This window comes from Peromyscus leucopus, chromosome 7, assembly GCF_004664715.2.
Source record: "Peromyscus leucopus breed LL Stock chromosome 7, UCI_PerLeu_2.1, whole genome shotgun sequence".
Taxonomy (NCBI): Eukaryota; Metazoa; Chordata; class Mammalia; order Rodentia; family Cricetidae; genus Peromyscus; species Peromyscus leucopus.
The window spans coordinates 28,319,523-28,347,276 of record NC_051069.1 but is presented as its reverse complement, the minus strand read 5'-3'; the positions used below and the strand labels follow the sequence as shown (position 1 = coordinate 28,347,276).

The 27,754-nt window shown below is 45.5% G+C and overlaps 2 protein-coding genes across 3 annotated transcripts; one reads left to right on the top strand and one right to left on the bottom strand.

Annotated features, from left to right (window-relative positions):
* Positions 1-3,959: 3,959 nt before the first annotated feature.
* Positions 3,960-14,927, bottom strand: Cd3g (CD3g molecule). Of its 2 annotated transcripts, none has more exons than XM_028866554.2 (7): positions 14,764-14,927; positions 10,000-10,023; positions 8,976-9,206; positions 8,279-8,410; positions 5,650-5,693; positions 5,181-5,262; positions 3,960-4,158 (listed from the first exon to the last, which is right to left on the bottom strand). In XM_028866554.2, exons 1-6 carry the CDS (start codon positions 14,816-14,818, stop codon positions 5,197-5,199), a joined length of 552 nt encoding a protein of 183 aa, XP_028722387.1. In that variant the 5' UTR covers positions 14,819-14,927; the 3' UTR covers positions 3,960-4,158; positions 5,181-5,196. The 2 variants fall into 2 exon arrangements, with proteins under 2 accessions (XP_028722387.1, XP_028722386.1); XM_028866553.2 differs by having other exon boundaries at positions 5,177-5,262; positions 14,764-14,926.
* Positions 14,928-16,223: 1,296 nt separating this feature from the next.
* Positions 16,224-20,803, top strand: Cd3d (CD3d molecule). The gene is made up of 5 exons (XM_028866556.2): positions 16,224-16,370; positions 19,336-19,542; positions 19,963-20,094; positions 20,409-20,452; positions 20,647-20,803. The coding sequence occupies exons 1-5, from the start codon at positions 16,232-16,234 to the stop codon at positions 20,710-20,712; spliced, it is 588 nt and encodes a 195-aa protein (XP_028722389.2). The 5' UTR covers positions 16,224-16,231; the 3' UTR covers positions 20,713-20,803.
* The last annotated feature ends 6,951 nt before the right edge of the window (positions 20,804-27,754 follow it).

The following is a 27,754-nucleotide window of genomic DNA, read 5'->3' as shown; positions in this document are numbered from 1 at the left end:
TCACTAGCTGGGTACATCTCCACGAGGAATCACAGTCTGTTTTACTGCAGTGGGCAGTTCCATCACAGCATGGTGAGGTCAGAGGAATGACCCGTGCCTAGTCTACTCCTAGTAGAAGCATCACACTAAGGCGCTAAGGGTTGCTCTCCAGACTAATTTATTCGACAAGGTCAGAGGCTGAGTAGGGTTGGCTTGGATGTATGTCCATGGGATTGGGAAGGGCGTAGAGAGGCAGAGTAGGAGCTGGGTTGTTGCCTCCACTCTGAGATTGTTTGAGCTGGTCGATTTCAGAGGGTAGTCTGGGTCAGCTCTCACAGTGCATTCTGGCTTGAGTTCACGTGGAGACTTGGTGCATTCTGGTTTGATGTACCTACAGCTTGACACCTTCAACTTCAAGAGCTGAGGAGGTGGGCAATTTTTGTGCAGTGTCAGCCAAATCTTTCAAGAGACATTGGAGGCAAGTGTGTCCATACTCTTGGAGGTCCTTTGAGACCTTTGGGAACAGTAGAGGTGGGTGGCCAAACACAATTTCTGCTCTTTTGTTTTAAAATTTTATGTTTTGGTTTTTCAAGACGGGGTTTCTCTATGTAGTCCTAGCTATGCTGGAACTTGCTCTGTAGACCAGGCTGGCTTCCAATTCAGAGATCCACCTGCCTCAGTCTCTTGAGTGCTGGAATTAAAGGTGTGTGCCACCACCATGAGGCTCAAACATGATCTCAAAAGGAGAGTAGCCATATTTGAAGGGCATGCAATGCACCCTAAATTGTACAAGTGGCAGAATTTCTAGCCAGGGAGGCCTGTTTCTTGTCAATGCTTGGCCTGTGCCATTTTAAAAGTTATATTCATTCTCTCAACGAGGTCTGATAATCGAGGGTGGTATTGAATGTGCAAGGTCCAAGTTAATTCTCTGTGCAGGTAAGAAGAACTTCTTCTACCCAGCCTGAAAAAGGACACACTATTATCAGCAAATATAAGTACCCTCTGCTAGATTGAATGCCAGTAAAGTCCACCTTTAGATATTTCAATGGATAAAACTCCTAGTTTTGTGTCAGCGTGGGGTGCCTTGGGTCCCTGCTTGAGATTGTTTCAAGCACACTGCAGACAGGCTTTGATAGCTTGTTGGATCAATGTTGGCAACCTTGTGACCATCAAATATCTTTGCAACAATTCTTGCAGGATAGTTTTTCCAGGAGGCTTGCTTTATGAGCTTGCCTGACTAGGTGGGGGGCAGTCATCTCAGGAATTAGTATTTTTCTGTTTGTAGCAGTAACCAGCCAGATCTCCTAATTTTCAGTAGCCCCTTAATCAGTTTTCCCCCTTTGGTACATGAGGAGGGCTCTGGGATCACAGGGAGTGTAAACATACCTTCTGGGGGGGGAGATAAAGAGAGGGAGTAGAGGGCTATGTCTAGACCCAGGAGGGCAGCCTCTTTAGCTGCCTCATCTGCCAGCTGGTTTCTCCAACTTGCTCAACCTTGACTCCTTATGTAAACCTGACAGTGACCACTGCCACAGTTGGGGGCCCAAACTGCTTCTAGGAGCTGGGGGAATCGGTCTCTGTTTTAAACTTCTTTGCCCCCTTAGGTAAGCAGCCCCCTTTCTCTATATATTGTTGTTTTGAGTCTCTTGATGTGAGGGGCATCCCCCTGTTGTAGGCTTCAGTCCTATTTGTTAAAGGTTCTGTATTGGGGAGCAGCTGAACCTCTAAAGTCTGGCCATGAGGAGAAAGTATCTTTCATAATTTCTCTGCAATCATGGAGGGGCTTTCCCTCCTCTTCAGGCAAGTGTGAGGCTGGATTATATAGATGCCATCGTCTGGGATGAGGGGAGGACCTAGGATTTTCCTTAGCTGACACACTGAACACAGTGGTCCAGAGTCTGACAGAGCTGCCACCAGAAGAGGCTCGTGAGCATTGTGTCAGGGCAGATGCCAATGCAGAGGCAGGATCAGGTGGTCTTGCCTTGGATTTGGTAGGTAGGCAGCAACATGGGCAAAATTTCATCCTCTGGAGAACCTAGTGGGAGTGCTTCCTTCTTCAGGCTTAACAGTTTTTGCATGACTGTGGGGTCTCACAGAGGGACTGTGCAAAACCCATGATGAGAAGAGTTCCCTAACCAGGAGCTGGGGGGTTTTATAGCCCCGTGCTGGTTGCAGGACAACTTAAGGTCTTACTAGGGGCCACACCTATATTCCTGTCACCTCTTATTACTGGAGGTGAGAGCCTGTTCAGGTGAAACCACATGTTGGGGATCAATCAGACCCCATAGCCACAGAGCTGTCGGACCATTATAAGCATTCATCATTGCTGGGCAGTGGTGGTGCATGCCTTTAATCCCAGCACTTGGGAGGCAGAGGCAGGTGGATCTCTCTGAGTTCAAGACTAGCCTGGTCTACAGAGTGAGTTCCAGGACAAGCTCTAAAAGCTACACAGAGAAACGCTGTCTCAAAAAACCAAAAACCCAAACCAAAGCCAACCCCCCAAAAAACTCCCAAGTATTCATCATTCATTCAGAAATTATACATTCTCATTTTAAATTCTCAGTCTGTCCATTTCCCTGGAGATCAATCTAACTTTTCCTTAGAGACCAGTACCACTTTAGTATCCCATCAAGGCTTTGGATGCAACTCCACTCCGGCTTTCCTGCCTGTCTCCCTGGGGTCTGGATGTCCCACCTAATCTCAACCTTCTCCCACTTGGAGACTCCAGTCCTGGGTCTCTCAGTCCCCTTGGCCACTGGAATGGGACCCTAGAATCCCATCAGGGGTGCACTCTTCCCAGTTCCAGAGATTTTTGGTGGGCTAAGAGACCCAAGAGTGGCCACTTTCTGGACCAACTGGGGCCAAGGTGAAGGAGATCTCACCAGGGGACCTCCAGAAATGTTGCTGCTATCTTTCTGGAATAAGCACTCCAACAGCAATGAGAGCACAGTGGAAGAGAGGTGATGTCACCAGTGGATTGAAGCCAGGACAGCTTCTGAGAGGCTTCGATCCTGGGTCCAGTTTGTGTTCTCATCTTATACTTGAGAACCACAAGGTGGGGTGGGCAAGCAAGCAACTTCTACAGAAGCTTATGTGGCAGCCAGCAGCAGGTTGTTAGGGGCAACGACTCATTGTTTTAGTTATTTCTCCATGTTATTCTGTTCCAGGGAGCGAGTGAAATTATGCTTGGCAAATAGGCAGTACAAGCAGCGCTGTAAGTGAATCCCTAAATAAGTCAATGGCCAGTAATTGATCTTTTTTACCTTATTCTGCTTCATAATCTTCAGGATGGATTAGGAGAAAATGTAAGCTATGTAGTGCTATATCATTGGTGTGAAGAATAGGGGAGGGGAGAATAAAACGTACTTGAGAACTTGCTCTTACATGCTTAGAGTATATCCAAGAGCTTGTGTAAGAAGCTCACTTGCCTGTGGGGAAGGTTACCCTATGGCTAGGAATCCAGGGGAAGAAGACCTTTCACTACATACTACATATATAATTCACTGAGTTATTATTATTATTATTATTATTATCATCATTATTATTGTTATTATTATTATGTTTTTATTTATTACTAAAGTGGGTGTGATTTGTATGTATGGGATGTGTGTATGCTTCACAGGTGTGTGGAGATCTGAGAATGACATGGTTCTCTTTTTTGACTTTTTGGAGGACTGAGCTCAAGCCTTTAGGCTTGTGTGGCAAACACTTTTACCTGATGATCCACCCCACTGCCATATGGGTCCGCTGAATTATGAGTGGTGTAAGAACGTGATGAAAATTAAAAAGAAGAACATGTCTATTTGGACAGAGATGTGGGTTATGCCTCATCTTTTAATTTTGTCTTTTACGACTTTCCCCAATAGGTGGCGCCCTGCAGACACCACACTGCTTGTTTTCCCTTCACTGTTTTTTGGTGGGGGTCTGAGGGTAGGGTGCCGAGAATCTAACACAGAACCTCAAGCAAGATGGACAAATGCTCCACTACCGAGTTACACCACCAGCTCCCCCAAGCTTGGACTTTTATTTTATTTTGAGAAAAAACCCAAACTTTCTCAGATGGTTCGCCCTCTCTGCTTGCCACCTCTGCAGATTAGCGGCAGGGCTGAAAATCTCTCTACTGGGCCCTCTCTGCAACACATTGCTTTGATCCTGGGTTCTGGATGGGAGGGGCAACACCTGGAATGAGAAAGAAAATTTGCAGTTGGTCAGAAAACCAATTGATGTTTCTCAAATCTGTCTTCCTGATTAATACTGGGGAAGGGCTTGGTTGCTAGGCTGATTTAAAAAGTTAATAAAGAGTTTTAGGTGGTGGCGCATGCCTGTAATCCCAGCACTTGGGAGGCAGAGGCAGGTGAGTTCTCTGTGAATTTGAGGCCAGCCTGGTCTACAGAGCAAGTCCAGGACAGGTTCCAAAGCTACAGAGAAACCCTGTCTCGAAAAACCAAAAAAAAAAAAAAAAAAAAAAGTTAATAAAGGTTTTTAGGTTTTGTTTTTTCCCTCTCTTTCCCTCCTTTCCCCCAATTAATTAATTAATTAATTAATTAATTAATTAATTTTACTAGACCAAGATACATCATCAGGCCCAGTTTTTTTTAAAATATTTATTTATTTATCATGTATATAGTATGCCTGTACACCAGAAGAAGGCACCAGATCTCATTATAGATGGTTGTGAACCACCATGTGGGTGCTGGGAATTGAATTCAGGACCTCTGGAAGAGCAGCCAGTGCTCTTAACCCCTGAGCCATCTCTCCAGCCCTGGTCTTTGGATCTTAATGGCAATTTTGCCTTAGAGGGGACACTAGGTAGTGTCTAACACATTTTTGCTCATCATACGGTGGGGGAGAGGGCATACTCGTGCCACCAGGCAGATAGAGGCCAAGGATGTTCCTGTAATGGCTAGGAAGTCCCTCATCACAAAGAAAAACTGTGGCTATTGAGAGAACGTAATGAGGCTAAGATTGATATTCAGCATCTCTGTGGCTTGAGGCTCTGCTCTCAGAGGATTTACAGATGCTTATAGCACCCAAGCAGTCAATCAGTACTGGTACTAGTGACTTTAGAAAAGAGACTCCATAGTCAACCATGCACACCCCACTTCTCATCCTTATTGGAAAAAGGCATTTGGCAGCAGCTAGGAAGCATGCCGACCATGCAGAGGCATGGCCCTAGGATGAATGGTGAGGAACCCACCTACTTGGTTCATGTTGAGCTCACTTCTTCCTCCGTTGATTTCCTTGGAGATGGCTGTATTGGTCATCATCCCGATCCTTGAGAGGCTGAAGAGGACAGCATCATCAACTCACGTTTCTATCTTTTATTAATTAACATGAAGCACATTCATTGGCTATTTTTATGAACAGAACTTCAGTGCTTCACAGCTCTAGGAGCCAAAAGAGAATGGGGAGACGAAGGGTCCCCGTGGAGTTTCTTCGTGTGTCTCGGTCAGTGTGTTTTTCAGCTTTTTCTGACCAGATCCTTACCTTGGTCTATCTTAGTCTTTTTCTTTATGTTTTCCATGCTATCCAACACAGCAACCATTCCATTATGGGGCATGCCATAAGTAGCTCTTTATCCCTACAGTAGCTTCCAAAGAACTTGCCCCAATCCTGAAGGTCTACCCCAATCAAATGTAGCACTGTTTGTCCTCATCCCTGGCACTTTACCTGGTAGAGCTGTTCATTTGGCAACAGAGTCTGCTTGTCCGAAGCTGCACAAAAAAAAATAGACAAAATACACATTCAAAGACAGAATGATAATAAATTGAATTATTCACATAATGGAATTCTAAGCAGTGTAAGAATCATCAGCACAGGAGAATATGGATCCTTCCCAAAAGCACGTTGCAGAGCAAAAATGCTACACACAAGACTGTGTACCGCATAAGTACATTTCCACAAAACTAGAACCAAGCAAAACATCTCTATGGTCAGAGGTCAGGATAGTGCTCATGCTTAGGCACAGGGAGTGGCCAGAAGTAACCATCAGTAGGGCTTTTATGGTGTTGGTAATACTCTGTTTCTTAAACTGAGTGCCAGATGCACAAATATGTTTGTTTTGTTAACTTTATTTTAGTTGTATTCTTTTTTTTTTTTTTTGGTTTTTTTTTTTTTTGAGACAGGGTTTCTCTGTGTAGTTTTGCCCCTTTCCTGGGACTCACTTGGTAGCCCAGGCTGGCCTCGAACTCACAGAGATCCACCTGGCTCTGCCTCCCGAGTGCTGGGATTAAAGGTGTGCGCCACCACTGCCCGACTAGTTGTATTCTTGAGATTCACTTTTCTATATGTTGGTTTTGCTTCAATAAAAGGCTTCTTCTTGAGGTATTGGAGATGTAGCTGGGTTGGTTGAGCACTTAGCATGTGTGAGGCCATGAGTTTGATCTCCAACACTGCATGTATCAGGTGTTGCAGCATATGCCGTGATTCCAACACTTGGGAGGTAGAAGCAAGCGGACCAGAGGCACAAGTACAGTTACATAAGACTTTTTTTTTTTTTTTAAAGAATGTTTTCTTTCCTTTCTTCTTTCTTTCTTCAGGACAGGATTTCACAATGTAGCTCTGGCTGGCCTAGAGCTCTCTATGTAGACCAGGCTAACCTCAAACTTGAGGTGATCCCCCTATCTCAGCTTCCTTCATGCTGGGATTGCAGATGTGAGCCACTACACTTTGCTTCAATAATTAATTCTGTGATGTGTATGTGTGTGTGTGTGTGTGTGTGTGTGTGTGTGTGTGTGTGTGACAGCATCTCACTATGTAACCCTTAGCTAGCCTGGAGCTCGATATATAGACACCAGGATTAAACTTAGAGAAATTCACCTGCCTCTGCCTCTGGAGTGCTGGGATTAAAGGCATGTGCCATTATGCTTGTCTTCAATAAAGTATTAAAACACAGGGAGATCAAGCATGGTAGCTCGTGCCTGTAATCTCACTCCTTGTGAGGAACTCCAGGGATTTGAGCTAGCCTGAACTACATAATGAGTTCCAGCCAGAGCTACCTTACAAGACCCTGCCTTAATAAAACAACAACAACAGAAAAAAGAAGGAAAGAAAGAAAGAAAGAAAGAAAGAAAGAAAGAAAGAAAGAAAGAAAGAAAGAAAGAAAGAAAGAAAGAAAAAAGAGGCCAAATCTTAGGCTGGTCAAATATGCTGGGATAATAAGAAATGTCTTTCTTCCCTGCCCCTCAGAGTTACAGGGTCACCAATTATACACATTAGCAATATGTACCAACTCAGTCTCCCCGCTGGGCCTATTTGATAAGAGGGGAGCCAAGGGTCTTAGTTGGTCCCATCTCTTAACTCAGGACACTCTTTTACTTCTTTCCCCCTCCCCGGTGAGACAGAATTTCTCTGTATAGCAGCACTGGCTGTCCTGGAACTCACTTTATAGACCAGGCTGGCCTGGAACTTACAGAGATCCACCTGCCTCTGACTCCTGAGCCCTGGGATTAAAGGTGCGTACCACCACCGCCTGGCTCTTTTACTTCTTTTTTCTTCCAGAACATAGGAATGATCTCAGGACTTTACACATGCTGCATAAGAGTTTTACACTGAGCTACATCCCTTGATTATTTATTTATTTATTTATTTATTTATTTATTTATTTATTTAGAAGCTGAGGATCAAACCCAGGGCCTTGTGCTTGCTAGGCAAGTGCTCTCCCACTGAGCTAAATCCCAAACCCCTCCATTATTTATTTATGTGTTTTGTTTGTTTTGAGACAGGGTCTCATGTAGCCTAGACTGGCCTTGAACTCACTTGTATGACCTTGTATACAAGGCCTTGTATGACCTTGACCTTTGGATCCTCCTGTCTCTACCTCCTAAATACTGGGATTACAGGCTTGTGTCACCACACTGAGTTTTATTCAGTGATAAGAGACGGAATAATTCAGAGTTTGAAGAAGCTAAGCAGCTGCTCTACTAACTGAACCATATCTCCAGCTGCTCCCTCTTCATTTTGAGACAGGGTCTTATGTAGACCAGCCTGGCCTCAAGCTCTCTATGTAGCTGAAAATGAAAACTCTCTAGCCTCCGTCTCTGAGTGGGATTATAGGCACAGGCTACCACATCTGGTCTGTGTATTCTAGGGGTTGAACCTTAGGCATTGTGCAAACTAGGTCAGCAGTCTACTAACTGAGGTTTATCTCCCACCCCCTAGCCCTTTACAAATTTTATTTTAAGACAGGGTTCTGTATTGCTCTGTTGCCCTGGCAGGCCTTGAACTCACAGCCCTCCAGCCTCAGCCTCCTAAGTACCTAGGATTACAAGCATGCACCACCACATCTCGTTTCTTTTACCTCTTGACTGTCGAACTCCATCCTGCCCAGCAATGAAGTATACACCAACAGCAAGGAAGAAAATGCTGATGATTTCGGCGAAGATAAAACCGGATATGGTGCCTATATTTAGCTCAATGCAGTTCTCACACACTGTGGGGAACAAGACAAAGGGAGGGACAGGATCTCTTTCAGGACGTAAGGCATTCTTGCGTGTTTCCTTTCTCCGCCCACCAGCACCAATGCCCTGGGCAGCAGGCTCCTCCCTTTATGTGTGGCATGGCAATGGAGGATCCTTGCCCCAAGAACTGTTGCTTCTCAGTGTTCCTCTCTGAGAAGTGCCAGGGAAGTCTAAACAGTCCTACACTCAGGAACTGGGTGAAGAAGAAGGAAGACCTGGTCTCCAGTCTCAATGACTCTGCTCTCCTCTCCACTGCACACCATCCGAGGTTCCCTCCTCCCAACTGATTTATTTGCTGAACTGCTTTATCCGTGAGGTCCACCCAAAGGTTAAGCAGGTTGTACAGGGCTGTGCTTTCTCAGGAAGCCATGGGAAGTGTCGATTTAAAGAGTAGTAACCCCAGACAAAGAGAACCAGCTATTATTATCACCATAAATCACTGCTTAGCATCCATTCACACCTCGTCCTAGACCGTAAACCCACCAGAACAGTAAGTACTGCTGAATTCCCAACAGACATTGTGAAAGAGTTACATACTTCTGTAATACACTTGGAGTGGCTTTGACTTGCCCGTTGGTCCTTGACACCAATACATGCCCCGGGGGTCTTTGGCACTACTTCCTAGATTCCACGTGCGTTTAGTTACATTCGAACTTATTGTGTGCCCGTCTTTAATCCATGTGATGGTCTTGTCTTTCAAGCCACATGTCAGAAATACAGAGTCATCCCCTCGATTGTCATCCACTTTTACCAAATGGTTTTGGTTTTCTGGAAAGGAAAAAGTCATGGTTCTGTGAAGGGTCTTTGTAATTGTACCGGAAGACCATTCCAACACTCTATCTACCTTGTTACAGTGCATGCAAATCACAAGTGGATCATGTTAGAATTTCAGGTCTTATTTAGTAGTTCTGGGGAGGTGAGATCTGTTACTAACATACTCCTCGATAATGCTAATGCTGCTGATTCAGTCATATTTCAAGACATGCTCAGTTACTAGGATCTTGTTTCTACTGCAAGAACCAGACAATTCACTGCTCAGGTCTAGGGAAACTGCCCAGAATGGGTCCCAGCAGGACACTGATTTGGTTGATAATGGAAATGTCAGCTCTCTGATTCTTACCACCTCATCTGCTCAAAACTTCCTTTTCTAAATTATGAGACTACTGGTTTTTAAAAAATGAGTGTGTGTGTGTGTGTGTGTGTGTGTGTGTGTGTATGCATGTGTGTGTTTGAGTATATGTCATGTATGTACAGGTACTACTGGTTTTTAAAAAATGAGTGTGTGTGTGTGTGTGTGTGTGTATGCATGTGTGTGTTTGAGTATATGTCATGTATGTACAGGTACTCACAGATGCTATAAGAGGGTGTTGGGTGTCCTAGAGCTGGAGTTACAGACAGTTGTGAGCCATCCCATGTGGTTGCTAGAAAGTGGACTTAGGTTCTCTGGAAGTCCTCTTGATTGCTGAGCTCTCTCCTCAACCCCTGAGACTACTGTTGTAGGAAGCCACACTTCTACGGAGTTTCTCAGAATTGGAGAACAGAGAGAAGCCATTTCTCTTACCTTGTTTGGCCTGGACCACCGTACCTGGAAAGACAAAAGGAAGATAAAGAATCAGTTGGGCCTGGGCTTGTTCTGACGTGCCAAGGTATTCGCATGGTTACTTGAGGTCAAGATCAAGAGAGATACTAGTCTACGGCAAGGGCTGTGTCTGTGTTTCTTTCCTGGTTGTAGCCTAAATCACCAAACTGAATTAAACATTACTGTGTTTGGTCTTTGCTCTACCCTTCTGGGTCAGACTTTTTTTCTTTCTCTAATATTTATCTTATTTTTAGTTGTGTGTATCTGAGTATGAACATCAGAACAAGTCCGTATGTGCATGAGAGTTCTGCTGCTTCTGGAGGCCAGAGGCATCAGATATCTGGAGCTGGAGTGATGGGCAGTTGTGAGCTGCCTGGTGTAGATGTTGGGAACCAAACTCTGGTCCTCTGCAAGAACAGCGTGCTCTTAACCACTGAGCCATCTTTCTAGCCCCTCTGGGTGGGAGTTTCTAAATCTTTGGGAATTCTTGAATGATAAGTGTGCCTTTGTTGTTCATGGTACTCTTGGCTATCCTGACTTTATGCTAAGGAGATGATTTGAGATGGGGCTGGTCAAATCTTACTTTCTAGAGAATGAGGGTTTTGAAGCTGTTGCTAACCCCAGTGCTTCTACAAATGTGTATGAAAGATAATAGACGACTCCATGATGCAGTTTCCATAAGTTTGTTATCCGTAATGGGGTGGAGCTTTGTAGCAATGTAGCTGTTTTGAGGCTACCCACAATCCTGCACTTAACCCCTTACCCTTTCTCTGTAAGTAAGCCAACTAAAGTAATTCACTAAGCTGGACTTTCGTAGAATTTTTATTTTGATCTGCATCAGTGTCCTACCTGAAGTAGATAGATGAAATAGATGTTCATGTCTCTCCAGGAAAAAGTTAGCATACAAAATTGGTGCTCAAACATGAGCATGGCAGAACCAAAGGTCTTGGGAGGAATAATTTCATGGCTCTTGCTTTGGGTAGCAAGGTATGCATGCAGCTGAGGCTAAGCCATCTGAAGGTGGGGCATCATGGGAGCAATTCCAATATGGCTGTCCCTTCCCCCATGTGGAATGGAGTGATGTGCCTTTTTACTATGGTGGCAGTTTCATGGACTTTACTATAGATAGTAAGACATAACTAAGACTGGACCATCAGAGAGTAGACTGTCAATGGGGGATATCCTGGGATGGCAGTCTTAAGAATTTAATAAAACTCAGCCACGTGGTGGTGGCCCACACCTTTAATCCCAGCACTTGGGAGGTAGAGGCAGGTGGATCTCTGTGAGACCAACCTAGTCTACAGAGTGAGTTCCAGAATAGCCAAGGCTACGTAGAGAAATCCTGTCTCAAAAAACAAAAAAAAAATTTAATAAAACTCATAAAATATGACAGAGAGAGGGGTGTGATGGTGCACACCTTTAATCCCAACACTTGGGAGGCAAGGTGTACAGATTTCTGAAAGTCTACATATTGAGTTCCAGGACGCAATGATCCATAGTGATACCCTGTCTTAAAAAAATGAGAGAGAGAGAGAGAGAGAGAGAGAGAGAGAGAGAGAGAGAGAGAGTAGAGAAAAAAACAGAGCAGTGGAAAGAAGAGGAGGGGAGAGGAAAAGAGAAATAATTGATTCTGCTCAAGAAAAAAGCTTAGTAGAGGAAATGGCATTTGGCCTATATTGAAGAACAAGGAAAAGCTCACCGGATAGGGAAAGGCATTTTGGATGGGAAAATAAACAGCTTATTAAAGATACAGATTTGGAAGAGGTGGGGCTAGATGTAGAGGTAGTGATGGGGAAGCTAGTCATTGGTCCAAGTTTAACAGAAGTAGCTGGAAGTATCAACTGCCTTACAACGTCTGCAGGCTGATGCTGTTTATGAATGACACCAGCACAGTGCCTAGAACATGGGAGCAGCCTAATTTTCAGATGAATGGTTATGGGAGTGAATGGGGTAAATGGACACAACAGTTGAATATATTATTATTCTAAAGATTTACTTTATGTGTATGAGTGTTTTGCTTGGTGTGTACATGTGTACTGCGTGCATGCCTGGTGCTGGTGGAAGCCAGAAGAGAATGTCCCAGTCTCCTGGAACTGGAGCTATAGACAGTTGTGAGCCACCTTGTGGGTGCTGAGACTCGAACCCTGGTCCTCTACAAGAGCAGTAAGCGTGCTCTTAAATGCTGAGCCATCTCTATGGCCCCTAAAAATATTTTTACTGGCCCTGATCTTTAATCACCTGGCTGTATCATAGGAGAGCAAGAAGACTCTCCATGCTACTCAGAGTCAATAGGACAGGAGGTGGCAGTGACTGCTGACATTGTTGACATTTGCATATCTAAGTGTGGTCTCTTGAGACTCAAGAGACCCTGTAGCCAAATATCCAGCTGACTGGTGTGAGAACCAAGTTCAGAGGGCAGTGGTGTTCAAGTGTTCACAACTTCCTGGTGGCTGAGCTGGACTCAGGGATTCGCTTTTCTGTTGCTTAACCTGGTATTCCTTCCAGAAGCCTCCCTCGGGCTCTCAGTATTGTCTTTTAGCCCGTGTTGTCTGTGGCTTCCTTCATTTTCTCTCAGGGAGGCTTCTCCACTCTCGCCGACTTCTCCACGGCTCCCAGTCTGCTGTGGTCTGCGTAGAGTCACCACAGTGACTCTGCCTCCCTCCCTGTGTGGAGAGCCGCCATGCTGTTATGTCCTGCTTCCTGTCTGAGCCCGCCTCTTGAGAGCCCGGCACCTGCTTCCTGCTCCTCTCGTCTGTACTGTTGCCTTCCTGTGTGCCCTGGACTCTGCCCTCAGCTCTGTCTTTCTGATATCTACTCTAGACCTTCATTATGCTCATCGCCTTGTCCTTTAGCTAAACCGCATGTTCGCCCATCTTTTAATTCTTTTTATTTCCTCTCTCAAGACGGGGTTTCTTTGTGTAGCCCTGGCTATCCTAGAAGTCACTCTGTAGACCAGGCTGGCCTCAAACTCACAGAGATCTGCCAGCCTCTGCCACCCGAGTGCTGGGATTAAAGGCGTGTGCCATCTCTTCTGCCGCTCACTCAAATCCCTCCTCAGCACAGTTCCACCTTTGTTACTCTTTGTCACCCCCTCCACCTTTTTTTTTTTTTTTTTTAAAACTGGTCTGGCAGCCACTCAAACCACTCTACTGAAACTGTTCTAATCAGCCATGATCTTCATTTCATCAAATTCCACAAATTAAAATTTTAAATATATTCTTTTTTTTTTTTTTTTTTTTTTTTTGGTTTTTTCGAGACAGGGTTTCTCTGTGTAGCTTTGCGCCTTTCCTGGAGCTCACTTGGTAGCCCAGGCTGGCCTCGAACTCACAGAGATTGGCCTGGCTCTACCTCCTGAGTGCTGGGATTAAAGGCGTGTGCCACCACCGCCCAGCCTAAATATATTCTTATAGAAGTGGATTATGTTCAACATTTGCTGTATAGCCCCCGGTTGCCCTGGAACTCCTGATTTTCCTGCCTCTACCTCCAGAGTACTGAGTTTAGATGTCACTACATCCAGCAAATATTTCATACTCTCTTGGTTCCTTACAGCTCCATCTTCAGATCTTTGTTTTTGACACATCACAAAAAGGTTTTGTAGTTTCAAGAATTTTCAGGCCTTTAGCTGGGTGTGGCGGCTTACGCCTGTAACACCAGCACTCAGGAGGCTGAGGCAAGAGGAATGTCTATGAGTTGGAGGCCAGCCTGGGCTACATAGTAGGACCCTGTTAGAAAGGAAAGGAGGGAGGAACAAAGTGCTTGCAGCTGAGCCTGGTGACCTGAGTTTGATTCTAGGCCCCACATAGCAGAGAGGGAGAACCAGCTCCTCCGGGTTGTCCTCTGACTGCCATATATGTGTGATGGCATGCACGCACCCTCACACTCAAACGCAAAACAAACAATCACACAGACAAATAAAAAGATAATGTTCGTGACTTTAGCTTCCCCCAGGGGTGCCCAGGTGTCAGCCTAGTTCACCTACTTCCTATCGGATATTTCACACAGGTGTCCCCATGCTGTGTCCCCATGCTGCACCTTGTATTCAGTGTGTCTGCGGTAATGCCGATCTCTCTAATGACCCTCTGAACTCTTGAGAACAGAAGGTTTTTATTCATCTTTTTATTCTCTGGAGTCTCACATGTCTGGACCTTGCCATGCTTGTTGACTAGTTAAATAGCTTTGTAGACAAATGTTCCGTAGGTCCATGGAATATGCCCTTTTCTCTCAATTTCCTTATCAAGGCTGTGTGTGTGTGTGTGTGTGTGTGTGTGTGTGTCTGTCTGTCTGTCTGTCTGTCTGTCTAATTGACCTGAAGGTGGTGATTTGTCAAGGCTGGCTGGCCTGCTAGAAAGCCCCAGGGATCCATCAGTCTCTGCCTTCCCAGAGCGTGCTACCACACCCTCACTTTTAGTGAGTTCTGGGGGTTGAATTCAGATTCCCATGCTTGCATGGTAAGCACCTTACTGAGTCGTTACCCCGTCTCGGCTGCACAGTCCTTCTGAACTGCATTCAAGCCTAAGATGGCGGCAGTGCCGTCCTCTCTCTAGCCAGTTCAGCCCTCTGGTCCCTGTGCTTCCTTCCAGCAGAGGACAGCTGGGGGCCTCATTTTTGCCTCTCCTTCTTTGAATTCTGAGATGACAGATGAAGTTGGCTCAAGGTTAATTAGGATTCCAATAACCCTGCCTTCCTGGTCATGGCCTCTTCTCATGAGCCTCCCCCCGGCTGTCAGACCCTCGAGTAAACTCTTACCTTGAAGAAGAAAGATCACCAGGACGAGGCCAGTCAGACCCTTCACCTGTTCCATGTCAGTCTCTTTCCTTCTCTAGCAGAGCTGTGGAGGTCCCTTAGCAGTCAGCCAGCCAGCCTGTGCAACAGCTAGCCTGGCTCCGCCCAGCATCCTTTGAGCTGGGGCTCTGAGCAGAGGCAAAACCCAGTGTCCCCACCCTCTACTTAAAGTGTGGGCAGCAGGGGCCCCAGCGGGGATGCTTCAGTGCAGGCATCTCTTCTGTTGTTGTTGTTGTTTGTTGCTGCTGAGGCTTGCATTTGTCAGGTGTGAGACTGAGGGGTCTAGACTCCCATTTGGAAACCCCCTTCTCCTTAGAACCGCTTTGCATAATGGGTTGGAGACTGTCTGTAGTTGTTACTATGACTAGACTTGTTTGTCACTTGACCCCAGAACTCAAGGATTTAGGTAGGACTTCTAGGTGGCTAGGGCCGGAGTGCAGAATGGAAAAGCATCTTAGTGTAGACCTTCATTGAGCGATTTTGTCCCTGTTCTTTTGAGAACATCAAAGTGGTACCTACCTGAAAATAGGTAGGCCCATCCCAACAGGACAGCTAGCATATTTCTCAGCACACAACCCTGGGCTATTTCCAGGCTCTCAGGCCATTGTCTCATTCAGTCACTCAACGGGTAACAGAAATATACAGACTTCCTGTGTGACACCAGGCACAAAGTATAGTTTGTCCCCAGGCAGATGACCTTCTAACTGGCAGTGTGGAAAGTTTCAGATCCCCACAGCCTGTGGTAGAGAGAGTCCATTGTCTGCTGGGAAGGCTCAGTTATACAAGTGAGTGGATTATATTGTCAAGAAGAATCTCATACTGAGAAGACTTGATGTGGAGGCACCATGCAAACACCCCTCTCCAAGTCCTTATAGTGATACCAAGGGAGACAAGCTCTGAAACACTCCATGCTTGGGGCCATGGGTACTACACGCTGGATCTAGGATTCAGATGTCTGACTTGGGGGGTTTCTGAAGTCCATCTGGCTAGAAGCAGCTTGATGCAGTGCCCAGACTGCCCTGTGAAGGGTCCTGAAACTGACCAGAAACAAATGGTAGGAACCGTTAATGTGGCCTGTGTAGTGGGGCTCATAGCTTCTCTCAATGGATTTGAAGAGGTGACCCTGTCTTGTTTGTAAGTAAATGTAGTCGTACTGCCAATAGGAAGCCTGAAGTTTTCTTCATTTGTTAACGGTGACCCAGGAAAAGCTATTCTCAACCTCCTTCCACCTCGTAGAAGCCAGAATGAACCTCCCTCATATTCTCTCCTCTGCCTTCTGCCTTTACTCCCAAACTCTGCCCCAGAAAGAGCGGTTTGCACCTGTTCCTTCTTCACCCATCTCTAACCGACTCTTGCCTTGAGAGTCTTCCACCATCAAAGGCAGAGAGGCAGATTACTTCTGGCTCCTCCCCCACCTTTTTCTGAAATACCCATGAGTCCATTGGTGGAGGGGAGTGCCACCCTGGCCGATTGTTCTGTGGCTTGCCTCTATTTGTTGGATGAATTCCTCTGGAAGATGGAACACAGCGGGATTCTGGCTGGTCTGATACTGGCCGCTTTCTTCCCTCAAGGTAAGTGAGGCCTCTTCAGCGGTGTGGAGGAAGGGACCTGAGACGGACATCGTCACTGGAAGAAGTTCACTGGGAAGTACATCTCAGTGCTGGCTCCAGTTCATCATCAGGCAGGGGAGGGTCAGAAGGGCGGGGTATAGGAAACAAGCCTTTGGCTTTGACCTCCTCCAGTCAAGGCTCACATTGGTCTTAATGGTATCCACGGCCTTGGACCAGACGTCTGTAGGAAACGGTCCAACACTGCATGTGCCTGGGCCTAAGGTTGGTGATGGAAGAAGTTACACCCATTGCATCTTCTAAGGCAAACGGCCTCCTTGAGTAGGATTCTTAGTCATCGGCCGGTTATGTAACCACCTGGAGCCACAGTTCAGAATTCAGGAGTAATCTTGGGAAAAGTTAGCTTTAGCTGAGTGGGAAGGACAGATGGGGATATATTCTATTAAAGCTAGTAGGTAGCAGCTCTTCTCTGTTTGTTCACTTTTAAAACAGAAAATTGGGCTGGGTATATAGCTCAGGGGTAGATCTCTAGGAGTGCAAGAGTACAAACTAACCCCACATAACCCCGGAGAGCTCACATCCCAGGAACTCAGCAGTCTCCGGAAAACTCGGCCAAATGGCCACTCTAAAAGCTGTCCTGGCCACCAGAGGTTTCTGCTGGAAATAACTCCAAAGAAGATAGGACTACAAGAGGAGAAGAACTGTACGCACCCATGTCTTCTCTAGCGTGCTTGTATACACTCCTGCTTCAGAGACAGGAGGGGCAGCCATTTTGGAGCTTTCTGGAGGACGCTTCTGTGTTCACATTGGAGACACACAGACTCCATCTTTGCTGCTGCTGCTGGCAGTAGACATCACAGTACCCTGTGGGCTGAGAGATGTTCTCCGGCTGTCTGGGAAGGCCCACTGTGTGCATCTCTGGCTCCTACACCCCCTATACGGAGCCTCAGAAACTGATTTGATATTATTATTATTATTTTGTGTGTGGCCATTTCTCCTTAAGCAAGTGCGGCCCTAAGGTAGGCTAGAAAGAAAGGAAAAATTACGGAACACAGAAGGGAAAGGTCCCTCTCACCCCCAGAAGCTAGTTGAAGCCTCTCGAGCTGAGACTTGAGAATTTCGGCACACTTAACACTTGCTGTGAAAGTTACCCATGTGCTAGTCTTTTCCCATACAGGTGTTTGTAAGCAACAAGACAGGATTAATGCCTGCATGTATATGACTTTGGGGGTAGGGCCTCATTTCTCTCTGGAACATTTTCTAGGACCCTCACAAATAAGACTGTTTACTTTGTTTATAGTGAGGTGCCTTCTGGCATCCCCAAATCTAGACTTTTATTTAATCAGTTGTAATCCTGTCAGATGCCCGTACCAACCACTCTGTGAACTCGTTTAGGTTTCTTAGCAACTCTGTGGATAAGAACTTCAAAACCCACCCGAATGGTGTACACGTCTGTTGCAAAGACACGGCTCGTCTCTCTCTGGGAAACCTTCTGGGGTGCCTCTCTTTCTCTTAACATGCATGTTTAAGATCTATATTAAAATGCCCTTATATTAACATAAGGAAATTATATTAAGATAAACCCCAAATTGCTTCATTATTGGTTCATCCTAAAAATTTTCTGTTGAAGGAGGAGAAGATTTGGATTTTACTTGAGTTAAATGTCCTTCAAGATTAAAGGAACTCCTCTGGCTGCTGCAGAGGACAGTGCCTATGTCTGTGTCCCAGTACCACTAACACACTAATAGAACTACGGTTTTTTGTTTTTGTTTTTGTTTTTGTTTTTGTTTTCATAGGATCTCATTTACTCTGTAGCCCAGGCTGGCCTTGCTGTCTCAGGCTTTCTCCTTTCTCAGCTTTCCAAGTGTTGAGATTACAGATTCAAGTCACTGTGCCAGAGTATATATTGGCAGTACTGGAGATCGAATCTAGGGTATTGCACATGCCTCTGCCATTGAGCTATGTTCCCAGGGAATGTTCTTACATGGGCTTTGCCCTGGGAAATCTGGATCACTGGGCTGGTAGTTCACAGCTCCTCTCTGTCCCAGAGGTTAATGGCCTTGGAAAAGGCTTTCATACTGAGCCTCTCAGTACCCTGGCAGACACTGGAGTGGAGATAGCAGAGGAGGAAAAGAATAAGTTGAAGTGAGAGGGTTATTGGCTAGGAAGAGGAATTAGAAGTCTTTAGTATAAAAGGCACAGTCTCCAGGCTAAGAACATCCTTCTGCATTCCCAGGTCTCTTGGGGAACCCCAGCGGTCTAATCGGTGGTCTGAACTTAATTTTCAGGAAGGTTCTTGGATCACTCCAGCTTCATGGTTTTCTCTTTTGCCCCAAGTCACTCAGGATCCGTGTCCTAGTTTGAATTCTAATGTAATAAAATTCTTTGACCAAAAGCAACTTAAGGGAGGGAAGGATTTACTTGGGTTGCAAGTCCAGGTCAGTCTATCTTTAAGGGAAGTCAGGGCAGAAACTCAAGCAGGAGCTCAAAGTTGAAGCCATTGAAGATCGCTCTTTCTGGCTCCTTTGCTTGTACAGCTAGCTTTCTTATACAGCCCAGACCCGCCTGCCCAGGGAATGGTGCCACCCACAGTGGTCTGGACTCTCCTGCATCAGTAAGGCAATCGGGACAATCCCTTATACTAGACATGTGCACAGGGCCAATTTGATGTAGGCGATCCATCAATTAGAGACTCTCTTTTCAGGTGGCTCTAGGCTGAGTTAAGCTGGCAGTTAAAGCCAATTTGGACAATCTGTCTTCTGCTTGGACTACAGCGTCATGTCCTTCATGGCTCTGCAGTTTCTGGATAACTTCCTGAAGTCTTCCTCTAGTCTCTTCTGCCCCTTCCTTTCACTAGGAATCGTATCCCTTACTACACACTTGGTCAGTCCATAAGTATTCACTTCAGTTGAATGATGGGTTGGCTACACAGCAGAGCTGCCTCTGATTATGGTGTTTTCCCTCTTAGGGAGCTCCTTCAAGGTATCAGTGACCGAATATGAGGATCAAGTATTTGTGAGTTGCAATACCAGCATCATGCATCTAGAGGGATCGGCGGAAGCGTGGCTTGCAAAAAATACAACACTGAACTTGGGAAAAGGCATCCTGGACCCACGAGGGATATATAAGTGCAATGGGACAGGGGAGCTGTCTACCTTACAAGTATATTACCGAAGTATGTGCCTCCTGGACCCACTGGGATGAGATCATGGGCCCTCTGGATGTGAGAACATTCTGTCTAAAAGCAGACTGTGGTGAACCGATTTATTCTCTAAACAAACCAAGGGCACTCACGGTGGTATGGACCAGATTTGTCAGGGAGTGCTTTAGAATGGGAGAGGGTTTGACTAAGACAGACAGGAGGCAGGGGCTGGCTGGGAGAGGGGCTTAGTCCTTTCCTCAGGTAAAGCCCCATCAAGTTGAACTTATGTCATGTTTCTCTTCAGCAATTCCTCGGGATGAGGGTGGGGATGGAAGTAGCAAGGTCACCACCATCTCACTGAAGCGTGAGTCTTGGAATGGAAAACCTAGGGTCTTTCTAGGATCGGCGACGGTTCCCTGACCTTGAAACCTTTCTTTCTCTTCTCCCCCACAGTGTGCCAGAACTGTGTGGAGCTGGACTCAGCCACTGTGGCTGGCGTCATCATCACTGACCTCATTGCCACTCTGCTCCTGGCTTTGGGAGTCTACTGCTTTGCAGGACACGAGACTGGAAGGCTCTCTGGGGGTTAGTGGAAGGGCTCTCTCTCTCTCTCTCTCTCTCTCTCTCTCTCTCTCTCTCTCTCTCTCTCTCTCTGTATGAGTTCATGAACTGGTTGAAAGATGGTAACGATAGTAGGGTTGGCTTCATCTAGTCCCTAGGGACTGGTACCATAGGGTGCTGAAAGAACATGTATGCCCATGATGCTCATGCAGACTTCTGAGAATGAGGGAGTGTGTGACTGGCTTCAGTGTCGTCCCCCCCTCCCCCGCCTGCAGTGTTCAAAGGTCTCATTGTCTCATCTTCCCCAGCTCGCAATGACTCTCTTTCCTTGCTTCTAGTTTCTGACATTCAAGCCCTGTTGAAGAATGAGCAGCTGTATCAGGTAAACCCTGAGGGAGGAGTCAAGAATGGGAGAAGGGGGTGAGAACTAAGGGACCTGACAGGATGGGTGTGAGATGTGTGGAGAGTCCTGGGTGGTGGGGAGGGCAGTAGCTCATCCTTGGATGTCTGGAGAAGTCAGGCGTGGGTGCTGAGAAGACCTCAGATGCTGACTTGGTGTCATGCTTCTCATTCCAGCCTCTCCGAGATCGTGACGATGCCCAGTACAGTCGTCTTGGAGGGAACTGGCCCCGGAACAAATGATCCCGAGACTGGGGCTTCTCCGAGTGTCATTATCAAGTGTACCTTCCCTCTGTATCTTCCCTCAGCCAATAAAGGTGTGTTCTTTCAGTCAGCAGGCGTCTGTGTTTTACAAGACATGGGTTGGCAGTTGTCCTCGCTTGCCTGGGATCTTGCCTACCTGTGGTCTCCCTTCAGCGTTTCCTTTCCTCAGTCCCACACAGGCAGTGTGCTGGACAGCTTCCGGTCCATCCTGGCCCACTGGTGTTTCTAACCCTGAGGGTTTCCTGTGGGGAGGGTCAGCCTAGCCACGCTTCTTCAGCTGCATGTTGGTTCCAGTCCCTATCATAACAACTCTTTGGGGTTTTGCTGCCTTACCACAGCTGAGGGCAGGCTGCTGTGTTTAGAAGCTGAGCCACAAAAGTTTCCATGACATTGTGAATGGGGGTGGTGGCAGAACACCAAAGAGTACTGGGACTCTGAGGGTGTGTGTGTGTATGTGTGTAAGTGTGTGCGTGCGCGCGCGCGCGCGCGAGCGAGCAAGGGGGGGGCGAGCGAGCGAGTGCTATCAGGCAAGCACCTTTAACTGCTGAGCTATCTTACCAGACCTGCAACCCCGAATTAATTCAAAATAAAGAACAAAATACATCCAAGTTATGTCTGGCAGTGTTTGCCTGTCTTGTGCTGTGCAAATTCATTCAGCTCTGGTCCTGAACACACAACGTTTGCACTAAGCATTGGTCCACTCTCAGACTACTCAGAACCAATAAACATTTCCTAAAACTCGTTGGCTCAAGTGGGAGACTCTTATATGTTATGAATGCACTGTTCTTATTGTGCATACAGCTTCCTGCCATTGTAGAAACATGGTGGTCTCATATGGAAACAAACACTTCTAATATTTTCCCACTGTCATCTCTCAGCATGTAACTATCAAATGAGTACTGGGTTAGAATGCTTAATTTTCAAGTTGTTTGAGCTGCTGGTTGAGTTTCAAAAAGACAAGGTAAATGAATTTTGGCTTGAGATCAGGACAGAATTTCCAACAAATTTTGGAATGACCCTAAGCATATTTTGCTAGTTTATAGTACATATGTATGTAAAGTGGTGTTCTCAGCATTGACAATAATAACATTTTTAAAAATTGGAGATTGAGTTTCATGTAGCCCAGGGTAGTCTCAAACCTATGATGTAGCTAACGGTGACCTGCAGCTTTCTCTTCTCAAGCGTTGGGGTCATAGGCACACACCACCACATCTGGTTTTTGCAGTGGTGTGGATCAAACACAGGGCCTCATGCATCTAGGCAAGTACTCTACTAACTGAGCTACATGGCCAGCCCTGAAAAATAAAAATACTGATCAACTCTAAAACACACTGACAATACTCTATGTCCTTTGATATAAAATATTCAGCCAAAGCTGGGCGGTGGTGGTGCTTGCCTTTAATCCCAGCACCCAGGAGGCAGAACCAGGTGGATCTCTGCGAGTTCAAGGCCAGCCTGGGCTACAAAGTGAGTTCTAGGAAAGGCACAAAGCTACGCAGAGAAACCCTGTCTCGGAAAAAAAAAAAATGTTCAACTAAGATTTAGTTCTTTATTTAGAAATAAACAAGCATATTCATCTTTCATCTTAAGATAAAGACACCTTAATTTTTAAGTGTGTGTGTGTGTGTGTGTGTGTGTGTGTGTGTGTGTGTGTGTGTGTCGGTATAGGGATTTGTGTGCATGAATGCAGTAATGGGTTGCTTGAAGAGGGTGCTGGGAGCCAAACTTAGTTTCTCTGTAAAAGCAGTAAGTGTTGTTAATCACTGACTCATCTCTCCAGACCCTCATCTTTCACCTCTAATAAATGGTAACACACACACACACACACACACACACACACACACACACACACACTAGCTTCCTCCAACCCCAAAGCTAAGAATGTCATCAGATTGGGTCAGAAATCTAGAAATTCCTTTGTTGTAGCTTGCTTACCTGCTGTTCCCACCAATGCATTTGGTAAGTGCATTCATTTATGACTTTTTTGTTTTGTTACTACAAAGGAATAATAACAACTACCAGGGTTTGGGGAGATGGTGGTTAAGAGGTCTTGCTTGCTCTGCAAGCCTGAGAACCTGAGTTCAAATCCCTAGCATCAGTTTGAAAAGCTGAGCATGGCTATGACAGAGACAGGTGGACCCCAAGAGCTGTCTGGCCAGCCTCTCTTAAGGCAATTAGGTGGTGGGTGAGAGAGGAAGACACTTGATATCCTGCTCTGGCCTTCATGCCATGAATGCACATACCCACCTGCCCACAGTTTCCAGAGTGGAACATGATGTGCAGGGCAACCTGGATCAGGGTTCGCAGGTGAGGCACTCATATTTGGATCAGGATAAGTGATTTCTCTTTTATTTTTATTTTAAAGGAAGTCTGAGAGATTTTCCTGTGAATGGGGAACTTGGAAAAATTGGCCTACCTTGACTTAGGCAGAGTAGGGCAGTCACCCCAACAGTGTGAACAGTTTGTGCAGGGCCCCGGAAATGGGTGTGTATGCTGCATTGTGTAGGTGCCCAAGGAGGCAGAAGGGGGTTTCAGATCCTTTGGAGCAAGTTTCAGATGGTTGTGAGAGACTTCACAGGATGCTGGGATAGGCTTCAGATACCCTGATAGAGCAGCAAGTACTCTTTACGACTGAGCTGTCTCTCCAGGTCCTCTCCTTTTTTTCCTTTCCATTTTAAGAAATTTTGTGTGTGTGTGTGTGTGTGTGTGCGTGTGTGTGTGTGTGTGTGTGTGTGTGTGTGTGTGTGTGTGTGTGTGTATGCATGCACTTCATGGTACACATGTGGGGGTCATGTGAGGGCTAGCATTATGTTGTAAGTTTAAATTACTGTGCTTATGAGACCTATAAAACAAAAATGCGTCCAACCTGTAAGTCCTATTTGCCCTAGGACAGATAACTTCCTAGAATGCTGGGGGTTGTTGTTCATGCAAGATATCAAGTCCTGTGTTTTTGCTTCTGTAAACAAGCATGGTTGCCCAGCTGCACAAGATGTACTTGATTACACGTAGGTAGGAGGTACATAGACAGGAAATAGTCAGGATGTATGCTTGCCCTTGATTGGATGAGAGTAGGAAGTATGTATGTGAGTTTTGCATTATAAGCCCCTGACTAATGTAATTTGGGGCCACATTCTAGGAATCCTGAGTATGGACCTGGCCAGTATTTAGTAAAACTTGCTTCAAATTAGGCTCAAAAATTATGGTAGTGGTTTTATTTTCACCCAGTGGGATTAACATTTTCTTGAAGCCCCAGTGAGATCAAACCGCCCATCCAAATGCTAAAGCTGGACCCTTACTCTGGGACTCCAGGGCTGAAGGGCCACCTCAGAAAGTGAGCACCTTGAGACATTCCAAGGCTCTGAGGTGTGCTTTTGGTTTTACAGACTATCGTCACGAACTGCCACGCTGAGAAAAGCAGCAAGGATCTACGGAGGCCTCCCCTGGTAGGTCATAGCAACATTCTGTGACATCTGGTTCTGTCGGGATCCCAGTTTGGGATAAGAAGGGATTCTATGGGACCCAAATACTCTCCCATCCAGGGCAAAAAGTGAGACGTCGCATCTCCCCTAACCAGGATAAAAATGCAGATCTAGTTACAAAAGCTATTAACTTATTATAAACTATTAGAGATGATTAAGACATATAAGTTAATACTCAGTCACCTTATAAATGATCAAATTCTTTCATGTATTCAGAAGTATATTTGTAGTCACGCTAAGTACTAATATAATTAATTGCATTAGCCTCCTATATATGTTTTCAAGGTTAAGCCTAAAGCAAACAACTAAAAACAAGGAAAGTTTGTTTAAAATACTTAATGGTCCTCACACTCTTCAGAGATCTGCTGAATATGGCATCTAAAATGTTTAATGGAAAAAGCTTCCTGTGGTGGACAGAAATGCTAGCTCCTAGCAGTGACCCTAAGATCTCCAAGGAAGACAGATGGGGCACAGACCTGGATTGTGCTGACACTAACCACTGGACGAAACTGTCCCATGCCTCACCTGTTTCCAGGGCCCTGCACAAACCGTGGACAGCACTCGGTTGACTACCCTACTCTGCCTAAGTCAAGGTAGGACAATTTTCCCAAGTTCCTCATCTACAGGAAAATCTCCCAGACATTCTGTGTCTGGCAGCCGAAGGCCTATGCTGTCCTGTGCCAGCAGCTGAATATATAATGCTGTTCTATGTGCTAGCCAAAGACTAGCTTCTGTCCCCCAATGAAGCTATCGAGACTATGGAAGCCTACTAGGGTAATCGTCCAGGTAGCTTGTAAGTCTCTGTCATTTTAATGGATACGGGTGCCATACTCTCTGCTGTAATTTATCCTTCTCAGATCTCTGATGGCGTTGGTGGCTAACTGTAGTATTGTCAGTTTGGCAGCAACAGGCAACCAGCTCCTCCCTCAAGGGTGCAGCTACCTTGTTAGTTCATTCCATATATAAAAGGTCTTGCTCTCTTTAGAACTCCCGGGTTTGCCTGCTACCAGGTTTCATAGTAAAGGATAACCAGGTTTCAGATGTAACTCTCTTTTGTTTGTTTTTCAAGACGGTTTCTTAGTGTAGCCTTGGCTGCCCTGGACCTTGCTCTGTAGACCAGGCTGGTCTCGAATTCACAGAGATCCGCCTGCCTCTGCCTCTCAAGTGCTGGAATTAAAGGCGTGCACCACAACTGCCCTGCCAGATGTAACTTTTTTTTTTTTTTTTTTGGTATTTTGAGACAGGGTTTCTCTGTAGCTTTGGAACCTGGCCTGGCCTAGCTCTATAGACCAGGCTGGCCTTGAACTCACAGAGATCCACCTGCCTCTGCCTCCCGAGTGCTGGGATTACAGGCATGCGCCACCACCGCCCGGCAATCAGATCTAACTTTTTATTATTCCTTTATATAAAAGAACTTGCTTTGCAATTATTGCCCTCATGGTAAATGATTAGGCAGAAAGAAAGATTTCAAGCTTAAATAAGTTTTGAAGGTCTAAGAAAGTGATTTAAGGTATATGAAAAAAATGAGAAATGTTTCAGATTTCTTTTCCTCTCCCTGTGCTATTGTTATACTGAGATCTCAGAAGTTCAGAGTTTTAACGTTGATCAATGGAGTTCTGATAAGCTTGTAAAGCACTGATTGCCATCATCAGTCACAAGCTCAAGATTTTAAATTTCCTTTGGTTGTCTTCTAACTATAAATGTAAATGTGTTTCTCCTCAGGCTAAAAGCATCTCTATCCAATCTATACGTCTAGTCCCCTGGACAGAGAAAAGAATGTTGATGTTTCTTAACCCAAAGCCATAGTTTTTGCTATGACTTGAAGGCATGAGTCTACTCTAGCTGTTTTACAGACACCTGTTAGCTGTTTTTTCCTACAATGTGGATTTTAGTACAGATTATGATCAGTAGGAAACTTCTGTCCCTACTCTATATCTGTCCCATCAGATTTCCACTCAGCTGACAGACACCATCCAGGAATCAGCTGTGGACTACAAACTACTCCAAATGGCTATGAGCCCTGGACTATGTGAACCAGTATAGCCGATATGATTGCTCCCTGTCTCTTCAGCTGGGTCAGTGAACCAGATGCTTCTGATGATTGCTCCATTGTCTGAAGCCCCTCCCAGCCTTTGACCAACATTCCAGGCTTCCTGGGCCCTGGCAATGTTGTCCTAATCAGCAGGAAGTAGTTACAGAAGAGAGTATGTCGTCCCTTATCCTCTATAAAAGGCTAGAGTGTTTGTTCAAAAGGAAACTCCCTGGCATAGGGACAAAATGGCTACCTATAGTGCCTAATGGCATACCAGGAAAGGTACCTGTTAAAACCAAATAGACCCAGATCTATCAACAGGTACCTTAATTAGGTGAAACAGTCCCACAATATGATAGGGCACTTGACCTGCTCTATGTAAAATAAGGAGGTTAGTGTATGGCCTTAACAAAAAAAAAATGTTGTTTCTACATGAACCACTTGGGAATCATTAGAGGTAATCAAGCTGTACTGAATAAAAAAATTACTGACAAAAAATGACCCAAGATGAGATAAATGACTGGTTTCCATTCTCATTTTCAGGTTTCTCCTAGATAGTAACTCTGAGGTCAGTCATTGCATAAGATCCCTTGGCTCTCCTGTTTCTGCTAATTATTAATAATCTTGCTTCATTAATGCCTTAACTAGTGTGGCAGTTTGAAAGAAAATGGAGTGGCACTGTCAGGAGGTGTGGCCTTGTTGGAGGAAGTGTGTCAATGTGGAGGTGGGCTTTGAGGTCTCCTTTGCTCAAGCTATGTTCAGTGTGGTATATAGTTCACTTCCTGTTGCCTGTGGATCAAGATGTAGCTCCCTCAGCTCCTCCTCTAGCCTCATGTCTGCCTGTATGCTGCCATGATTCCCACCATGATGATAATGGACTAAACCCCTGAAGTGTAAACAAGCCCCAATTAAATGTTTTCTTTAATGAGAGTTGCAGTGGTCATGGTGTCTCTTTGTAGTAATAGAAACCCTACCTAAGACAACTAGATATGTAAATCCCCATCTGGGTGCCATTAAACTGATGGTTACTAGATCCTAATATGAACAGGTACCTACCACAGAGTCAGGGATTTGACTCAGGATACAACTCAAGCATGGGATGTGAGGGCTCATGTTATGCTTTAAGTTTAAATGACTCTACTTAAGATATCTATAAAGCAAAAGTGCCTCTAGCCTGTGAGCCCCTCTTGCCCAAGGACAGATGACTTCCTGGAATGCTGGGGGATGTTGCTCATGTAAGATAACAATCCCTGTGTTTTTGCTTCTGTAAACAAGCTTGGCTGCCCCAACTGCATACTATGTGCTTGATGACATGCAGGCAAGAGGTACATAAGCAGGAAGTATGTCAGGACGTATGCTTGCCCTTGATTAGATGAAGTTGGGAAGTATGTATCCTTATGGGCTTTGCCTTTATAAGCCCCTGACTAATGTAATTTGGGGCCGTATAATCCTGGGTATAGACCTGGCCAGTATCCACAGACCTGGTCAGTATTTAATAACGCTTGCTTTA